Genomic DNA, 9,655 nt, shown 5'->3' with positions numbered 1-9,655 from the left:
AAAAAGTGGACGAGATTGACTTGCCTGGGTGACTTTAGCAAAGCAAAATCTCTAGAATAAAGTCATAATAGAAAAGTCAGATTCTCATGTACTATTTTGTCTGTCAGGCAAAGTACTGAATGAAAATAACTCAAGTGCATAGAATGTTATTGGCAAAATTGCTTAAATTGATTATATTCAGAAAGCTAGGTGAGAAGAGAGTTACAGAGAAATGTACAAAGAGGTCGTTAGCTACAAACACAAAGATCTCTGGAACGAATAAAGTTAAAATAGAAGAGTTAGAACCACAATGTTATTTCATTTGTTAGGTTAAGTGCTAAATGCAAAGAACTCCTGTCCATGACTAATAAAAGAACATCTAAAAGGATAATGACCAAAGCAAACGAAAAATAGTTATGAGGAGATTAAAAAAGAGGCTGAGAATGAGGTGGTTGGGTGAATTCAGTAGGGCCTTATATCTTAAAGGAATAAACCTAAAATAGAAGTCAGGATTTCACACATTACTTCACCTATCATTGGCAAGATTGCTTAAAATAATTATAATAAAAAATCCAGAGAGTAACAGAAGGTCTGCCAAAGAGGTGGTTAGTGACCTCAGCAAGGTCAAATCTTTAGAAGTAATAAAGCTAAAATAGAAAATTGAGAACCTCCCTGATAGTCAGAGAAAGGGACGAAAGAGGTGATTGGAATGCTAGCTTTTTGGTTTAACTGAATGAAAATGTGAATCATCCTTGTACTTGCAAATGGTGCTGTTTTCATTTTTTTAAAAATATTTTAAAACCCCAAAACTCTCAATCATGCAAGACATACTGCAACCCTAAAGATGGTGAAACGCTAAAATGCCTGTCTATGACCTGACTACAGGTTCATTACCCTACAGACCCCAAGAAGAAAGGTCACAATTTATTATAACATAAATAATTGTTCACTGCTTGGATACAGGGCTATATATTTTACAGACGTAACCTCAAAGGTGGTGAAATGGTGAAACACATTTGACTGCCCAATGTGACTTGGAATGAAGACCAAAATGATCAGAAATGAACAGGCTGCAGGTTTATTATTCAGCAGACGAAAACATGGTGATCTGAAGAAAGATCACAACTAATTATGACTTACACAATTGTTCACAGCTGGAATCAGAACTATTACATTACACAGATGCCACCCAAAGTAGGTGAAATGCATTTGATTGACCAATGTGACCAGGAATGGCAGACCAAAACAATAAAAAATGACCAGGCTGCAGGTTTATTATTCTCCAGACCAAAACATGGTGATCTGAAGAAAGATCACAACTAATTATGACTTACAAAATTGTTCACAGCCAGAATACATGGCTATATACTATATCATTGCAATCCCAAAGGAGGTGAAATGCTGAAACACATTTGATTGACCAATGTCACTTGGAATGCAGACCAAAACGATTAGAAATGACCAGGCTACAGGTTCATTATTCTGCAAACCAAACCATGGTGATCTGAAGAAAGACCACAAGTAATTACGACTTACAAAATTGTTCATAGCTGGGATTCAGGTCTATATATTATCTATGGGATACAGATGCAATCCTAAAGATGGCAAATTGCTAAAACGCATCCAACAGAACACAACCAGGAATGGCAGGCCAAAATGATCTGTAACGACCAAATTGTAGCTTATGAACTTGGCTCTACAAAAGTCCATAAGGAAAACTATTGACTTGTTAATTTGGCTAAAAATTGGTTTATAATAAAAATATTGTCTATGGCAGATGATAAATGATTAGTTTATAACACTTTCTTCTTTGTTTTTTTTTTGTACTGCAATATTCGTGTATTGTGTATTTTATTAATTAACAAAGTTATAATTTTAAATATTGTAAAGTTTATATCATTCACAAAGTTCTAAAAATCTGTCTAAAACGTTCAAAGAAAGGTCATGGCTTAGTCACCATGGGCATTTAATAGTTACACATTAATTGTTTATAAATTATGTTTTTAAGTTTGTAAACATTTTATACAGATTATGTAAAGAAGATTAAACATAATTCTTTTCGAATTTTTTCTCCAAAAATTACGTCATTATTATGAAAGGGAATCTTTCGTGTATATATTAGGTGGTAGGTACTGTTACCCAAGGTAGAAAAAAAAAATAGTCCATTAAAGTTTCTTTTTGTTTTGTAGAATTTATAGAATATAGTAAAGTAATAAGTTAGTCGGTCACATCAGTGCTGAATTATAGTTGACAGTCTTAGTTGTTTTCAAGACTCCTGACAGCCTTGTCAGGATGTTGGACTGGCTTTGTTTTGCACTTCTTCAAACAGTAATTGGTAAATCATTTTGATAAAAGAAATTTTGAAAAAAAAAAAAAAAAAGGCGATATCATGGGACTTTCAGAGGCCCCATTGTCCCCCGCCTGTCCATGAAGTCTGAAAATGCTCGCCAGCTTGCTCCGAGCGACATCCGGCTCATTCATATTAACAGTCATCACGAGAAGGCAGTACGGCCAGTTTTTCCGTTGTAACATGCACGGTAAAATTGGCCGAAGGGAGCAGGCTATTGTCGAAGAGCTGCGACAGATCTTTGCAGGTACAAGCGCCAAGACTCGCCCTGCTCCGTTGACTTGTCCTATGAGAAATTCATCCATCATCATCATTCAACAAACGCATACTGAAAATTTTTCTTTTTTCTCTTTGTTTCAGCTCAGTTCTCAAACATCGTACTCCAAGAGATTCGAAAGGTGGAAGAACTGCACAAAACACCAATACCTGCAGGTATTTTACACGTTCAACTTTAAATTCAGCAAAATTGTAAAGTTGTGGCAACACTAGTGTTTTCAACGGCATCATTGAACTATTTTTTTTTTTTTAATTGTACAACTTAAAATAGGTTTAAACCTATTATTAACTACTGATTTATACTACTGATTATATAAGCACATACACATATGTGCAGAGTTGAGCTTACCACTATGATTCCAACTTTTGTACTCTACAATGAATTTCCTGTAGACCTTGAGAATCACCCACCCCGGGTGTTGGCAGTCCTCGGTCTTATCAGTCCAGCCATCGAGGACTCCAGGGGGCAACCAACAGCTAAGTCGTTTCAGCCCCAAATGCAATTGCTGTCTAAACCCAAACCCATTCGCACTATCACACTTTTTAGCCATGTTGAAAATTAATCCATGATAAACTTAGAATTTAGTATGCAGATGTACATATAAGAATATAGGTTTTCTTCATCCCAACTGTGAACGTTTTTGAAGACATTAATAAATTGGAGCCTGCAGAGTAATGAACCTGTAGTCGATTCGTTTCTGATCATTTTGGTCCGCCTATCTTTAATGGGCAGATCTGCCAGATACTTTACAGATTTTTGTCATTTTCTGTTGGGTCTGCTGGGATAAAAGGTTGAAAAACGACCAGACTATATGTTAAATTGTGCTTTAACCTTCAAGCAGTTGTGCCTTCTAGTCCAACATGAATGGTTGCATAGGTAAAACGGGAAAAAAAACGTAACAACCCAACTTTTTTTAAAAATTATTTATATTTAACAAAAGTGGGAAATTCTGCCTGTTAATTGGTGCAGATTCCAGGAAGCCTGATTAAAAAAATTAAAAACCGGTACATATTTTTCAAATTGGAAAAAACTAGTACATGCCACTTCTTTGCTTGATTTTGCTGAGAATTACAAAAGTTAATTATATTATAAAACAATTTAATAAACTGATTCAGGCTGTAATGTTAAGGTGATCTAGGTTGTAGGAATAAAACACATTTTTATTATGCCAATTTATTGTATTTATATAATAAAAATATTAGTAGTGGTTGGAGGGTGGAGTTGGCAACGCAATTCATTTGCAGAAGCGGGGAAAAAATTAAAATATTTCTGACAAAATGATACTATACGGAGTCAGCGATTGAAGCAACTAAAATAAAAAGATATTGTACCGTTAAAATAAAAAAAAGTTGTCCCCCATCTTCAAAATAATAAATCATTCTTGACCACTCCTCATGGCACCAACAAATTATTAAACAACTGGTTACAAAAACAAAAAAATAAATAAATAAAAATTGCCATATCATCAAATCTTAATTTTGTCATAGCTCCTGAAACCTACAGATACCAACTTCGAGCAGTGATTTACAATTTACATTAAAATGTAAGATGTAAAAATCCATTCTGATTTGTATACTGCTGATGATATGATGTTTGTTGATCGACCTGAAGATAATCTATGTAGAGTCTCAATCTTCGTAGAGGTCATTAGACAAGTGAAGAAAGAAGAAGACTAAATGTTGGGTTCACCAAGCTTTCGGCAACTTATAGTGCCATCATCAGGGCCTATTTATTAAAAAGTAAAATAAATAATAACTGTCAATTGTATATTATTTATTTTAATTTTTAATAAATATGCCCTGGTGATGGCACCATAAGTTGCCAAAAGCTTGGTGAATCCAACAATTAGTCTTCTTCTTTCTTCACCTGTCTAATGTCCTCTACGAAGATTGAAACTCTACAGACATTCTCTTATCTCTTTTTTCCCAGATCTTGTTATTTGTTTCCTTATTTTCATCTTGTCTTCTTGTTTAAGATGTTCATCGATAGTGTGGATCCCTATGTCACAATAAGGCTCAGAATTATTAGCAGGATAGCAGCCCCTTTTCTAACAAGGACATCTGCTTTTTCATTCCCCACAATTCCTGTTTGTCCTGGAACCCAGTAATAACCTTGTGTACCTACCGCTGAGCTGGTTTTTTTAAATTAAGAGGCAAGTTGCTCTATCTTAACTACACTCCATGGTGAGAAAGAAATCCCTCTGTGCTCTTTGTTACCTTAGAGAAAGGGAGGATGTGATCCATTTCTTGGGTGTATGTCCCATCCTCTCAGAATTTATATATCCCCATACAGGTCACAGCAGGTTCAGCAGAGCCCAGATAATTGAATTCCTTAATGGCAGGAACAGTCTGCAATTGATCAGATTTGCACGACAGGCTTGGTCGTATCGTCATGATCTAATTAGGGAATTCAGTTATGATCAATAGTCCTTTTCCATTTTTTTTTAAATTAGTATTATTATATTACTTACTACTCATGACACTGGCTTTTTTATCTCAACCAATACCTTACATAAAGATTAATTAATTGAAAGATGTTATTTGGTCAATCTGACCACAAAATCTAATGAATTTAAAGTTTAAGTGTTTAGCAAAAATCAAGTAGTGGATAAAATTTCCCATGAATATGGCTTTTACGATTCTGTCAGTGTTAGCTTCTTTAAGTGGTTGTTATTCCATTCTTGTAACTTTGGAGAAAAAAAAATACAAAATGTGCTTGACTCATTTTTCCTGATGTTGTCTTTATAAATTTAGTAGAATAAAAAAAACATTAATATCAGTACATACTACAAACTGCTAACATTATATTTATGTGAATTAGAAATGAACTAATAATAAAACATACAGACACTAAAGATGGCGAAACAGTGAAACAAACCAACAACTTCCAAAACCGAACATCAAATAAAACATTGTTGCACAGAAAATATATTTTTAACTTCCAGGAACTCTTTCTGACTATCGAGCAGTCTCATTATCACATGAATTTTTATTATTAGCAGATGACAGGAAAAGTTCATTTGGTTTTTAATACCTTCCATAAAGATTAATTAATTGAAAGATGTTATTTGGTCAATCTGACCACGAAATCTAATGAATTTAAGGTTTAAGTTTTTCCCAAAAATCAAGTTGTGGATAAAATTTCCCATGAATATGGCTTTTACCATTCTGTCAGTGTTAGCTTCTTTAAGTGGTTGTTATTCGTATCTTTGAAAAACAGAAAAATACAAAATGGGCTTGACTCTTTTTTCATGATGTTGTCTTTATAAATTTAGTAAAATATGTAGGATAAAAAAAAATATCAGTACATACTACAAATTTATGAATTAGAAATGAACTAATAATAAAACATACAGACACACTAAAGATGACGAAACAGTGAAACAAACCAACAACTTCCAAAACGAAACATCAAATAAAACATTGTTGCACAGAAAAAATATTTTTAACTTCCAGGAACTCTTTCTGACTATCGAGCAGTCTCATTATCACATGAATTTTTATTATTAGCAGATGACAGGAAAAGTTCATTTGGTTTTTAATACCTTCCATAAAGATTAATTAAACCTTAAACTTGAATTCCTGAAAGTTAGGGTTTTGGAACTTAAAACAGTTTTCACTGGAACCACAGTTATATATTTTATTTTTATTTTTTTTAAATGATAATGTGTATGTTAGGTGAAGCTGAAGTCACAGTGTTCTATAGAATAGTGGTAATAATAACAATAATTTTTATTTGTCTCTTTGGAAGTAAAGTGGAAAGCTACTTTACGACAGTCTTGTCTATTTCTTTAAAATCTTTAACGCAAGTCACATTAAATAGTTGGTAATAACATTATTTTGTTTAGGAATTTACTTTTAGGCTATAATACAAATTACCATTAGAAGAACATAAACATAAAACTCGGCAATTCTATGAAAAAGTACAATTATCCAAAAGAAAAAGAAAGAAAAACATTGTGCTAGAATTGCAAACAATGACACCCAAAAGGTCGGAGAAGGAGAAAAAGCAACGGAGACAACAGAAACGAGAAAGATTGCGAAAAAGGTCTAAGAGAAAAAAACGAAGGATAATCATGTTCGAAAGGAAATGGGAAAGCCAATTCCACCGTTCGAACAGACCTTTCGCAACGGAAAGAAGACCGAATGAGACCTATACCAACAAAAATAAAATTACACCAGGTATATCATTGATTTAAATGTGTCCGATTTATTTATTTAAATATTTTTTGCTCAAATAAAAACTGCAGGGATGTTCAAGAAAAATGTTTCACAATATTAAAAAAATACACACGTATTATGTACTAATTATATGTTATGGTGTAAAGTTCGATGAAATTTGTTATGTTTAGCTTAACTGACTTTTGTTATAGGGGAGCAAAAGTTCACTGTGATGAGTTACAACGTCCTTGCTCAAGATTTAATCGAGAATCACAGGGGTCTTTATCCGACTCAAGACCCTGAGGACTTGAAGTGGGAAAACAGAAAGAAAAAGCTAATAGGCGAAATTAAAACTCAAAACCCAGATGTAATTTATTTTGTAATGTTTTTTTTCCAATTTGCCGGTTTAAATTAAAAAAAAAAAAATATTGATAGATTCTAGCAATGCAAGAGGTCCAGCAATCGCACATACCGTTGTTTTACAATGACTTAGAGAAAATTGGTAATTTTTTAAACAGTAATTTTATTTATAACATTCATATCATTTAATATATTTGCAGGTTACAAGGGAGTTTTTAAACGGCGGACAGAAAATAACACCGATGGTGTCGCTGTTTATTATAAGACTGATGTTTTTGATTTGGTCTTTTGGACTTCTGTTGAATATTATCAACCTGGCATAGAATATCTGAACAGGTATATTATAAATCAAATAAAAATAAAAATTGTGTGATTATCAGGATGATGGTTTTGACTTTAGGCCAAATGTTGGCTTGATCGTGAGGCTGAAACTCAGGCAAGGCAATGGTGAATTGTTTTTAGCCAACACTCACCTTCTTTACAATCCGAAACGGTGGAAAGTACGCTTGGCGCAGACGCAAATTTTACTCACCGAACTCCACAGGATCATCAAGTAAACGAATACGGTTTTGTTTTATAGTTTGAAATGTCTGAACGTTTTTTGTTGTAGGATGGCGAAAACATCATCACCCGCTCTTCTTTTAATGGGAGACCTCAATTCAAGGCCGGGATCGCCTGTTGTACGCTTTTTGGAATCTGGTTTCGTCCGCGTCTACGACCAGCTGCTTCCACTCAGCCTAGGCATTCTCAACAACTGCACACACTTGGGAGAAAGTAAGGTGAATATTTCAAAACAAATTTACCCATTTTTTTCTTTTTTTAAATCTTTTTTTTTTCCTAAGTTGTATAACAGTGACTATACGTTTCACCAAAAAACAAACGAACAACCAAATTGTCGTGCCTCACCTTCGTTTGTCAAAAAATTCGACCAGTGCCCTGGGGAGGCCCTTCACAAAAACGCAATGCTAGAAGCGTAAGTATGCACTTTTCGACAGCTCCGACTTTTTTACAACTAAATTGGATTCCAGGGGAGTGTTAAGTCATAATTTTAACTTTTCCTCTGTCTACAATCTCACAGAGGATGAGAAATATGGAACTGCCACGACACACCATGATAAATGGGTTACAGTTGATTACATGTTCTACTCGTAAGTGTTCTTAAATATTTTTTTTTAATTTTTAAAAATTAATTTAATAAAAAAATCAATTACAGAAATCTCAGACTTTTGTCGAGGCTCCGACTACCGACAGTAGACGAATGTAAGAATTTTGTCCAACCAATGCCTAATCGCATTTCTCCATCAGACCATTTCCCGCTTCTTGCGACATTCTCAATGCTGTGATTTTAATACAATGATTATTATATTGTACAAAATAGTTAAGAATGTTGTTTTTTAAAATATGATTTTATCCTTATATTTGTAAAGTGGAAATGAATGCTCAAAAGAAGCATTTTATACAGTGTATTTCTGTACATACCTTAGTCTTTTTTTCTAGATGAGTTTTCTTTGACTTTTACAATATATTCTGTAAATTTTTTTGACAGACTTTATATTTGTTTTGTTTGGTTTACTTTATTTTATATGTTCCAGCTCATTAATTTTTATACCATTTTTACAGAGCACATTATTTTTACACATGATTTTGTGCGTTTTTTTTCTTGTTGAACTGTACATCTTTTTTCTCATTAATTCAAATAAAATTGTTGACGTTGAATAAGTTTATTTTATTGTTCTGTTATTAATAGAGTTTATAATCTATAAATTATATTATATATAATTTATTAATTATTATAAAATAATTGATTAATATATTATATTTATTTATAATTTATTACTAATAGAGTCTACTATTTAATAATATATATCAATACATTAAAATAATTGTGTAATTGAACATTTCAGGTTTTAATTGGTTTGATCATAATAGCAAGTCATCCCTGGCATCGAGTAATCACGCAACCACTGATACGTTATCAATTTCTTCTAAATATACAAAAAAAGGAATAAGAAAATAATCAATTAAAAAAAAGTACAATTCATACATAGATTAGATTTGTCAATATGACGATGAACTACGAGGAGTGATTTCTACAAATTTTTGATAAAAGCTTTTTGACCAGTCCAACAAATATTTTACACCTGTTTAGCCATGCTATTTTCATTTTACTGGTTGAATATTCATACAAATTTTTGTAGAATAGAGCTTGTGACTTCTCTTGGCAAGATATGAGATCATGTACTTCAGGTTTTGGCAGTCGGGGGCATACCTCGTCTTAAGTTCAGCCACCAAAGTTAGGGTTAATAACTAGGTCATTTCAGCCTCCAAAGTTAGGGTTAATAACTAGGTCATTTCAGCCTCCAAAGCATGAATATTTAAATATGCACTCACTCATTCCCAAAGAGATTATTTCCTATTGACATACCATTCAGTCACATAAGATTGTGGAGGTTCTCAAAATTTCACTATTGAACCTACACACTTGATGTCCGAGTGGATCGAGGTCACGATAGCTCAGGTGGTAGAGGAGCG

General features: G+C 33.2%; 1 protein-coding gene across 6 annotated transcripts; it reads left to right on the top strand.

Annotated features, from left to right (window-relative positions):
- The first annotated feature begins 2,102 nt into the window (after positions 1 to 2,102).
- LOC106661197 (protein angel homolog 2) lies at positions 2,103 to 8,675 on the top strand. 6 transcript variants are annotated; one of them, XM_014384449.2, is made up of 11 exons: positions 2,103 to 2,314; positions 2,687 to 2,758; positions 6,451 to 6,784; positions 6,976 to 7,130; positions 7,199 to 7,265; positions 7,324 to 7,459; positions 7,524 to 7,676; positions 7,734 to 7,902; positions 7,966 to 8,096; positions 8,152 to 8,271; positions 8,337 to 8,675. In XM_014384449.2, exons 3-11 carry the CDS (start codon positions 6,580 to 6,582, stop codon positions 8,464 to 8,466), a joined length of 1,266 nt encoding a protein of 421 aa, XP_014239935.1. In that variant the 5' UTR covers positions 2,103 to 2,314; positions 2,687 to 2,758; positions 6,451 to 6,579; the 3' UTR covers positions 8,467 to 8,675. The 6 variants fall into 6 exon arrangements, with proteins under 6 accessions (XP_014239935.1, XP_014239933.1, XP_014239932.1 ...); XM_014384447.2 differs by lacking the exon at positions 6,451 to 6,784 and adding an exon at positions 2,382 to 2,573; XM_014384446.2 differs by lacking the exon at positions 6,451 to 6,784 and adding an exon at positions 2,361 to 2,573.
- The last annotated feature ends 980 nt before the right edge of the window (positions 8,676 to 9,655 follow it).

The sequence above is a fragment of the Cimex lectularius genome, unplaced genomic scaffold (assembly GCF_000648675.2).
Source record: "Cimex lectularius strain Harlan isolate CLEC.00 unplaced genomic scaffold, Clec_2.1 scaffold47, whole genome shotgun sequence".
NCBI classification, from domain to species: Eukaryota; Metazoa; Arthropoda; class Insecta; order Hemiptera; family Cimicidae; genus Cimex; species Cimex lectularius.
This window is presented reverse-complemented; position numbering and strand designations above follow the sequence as displayed.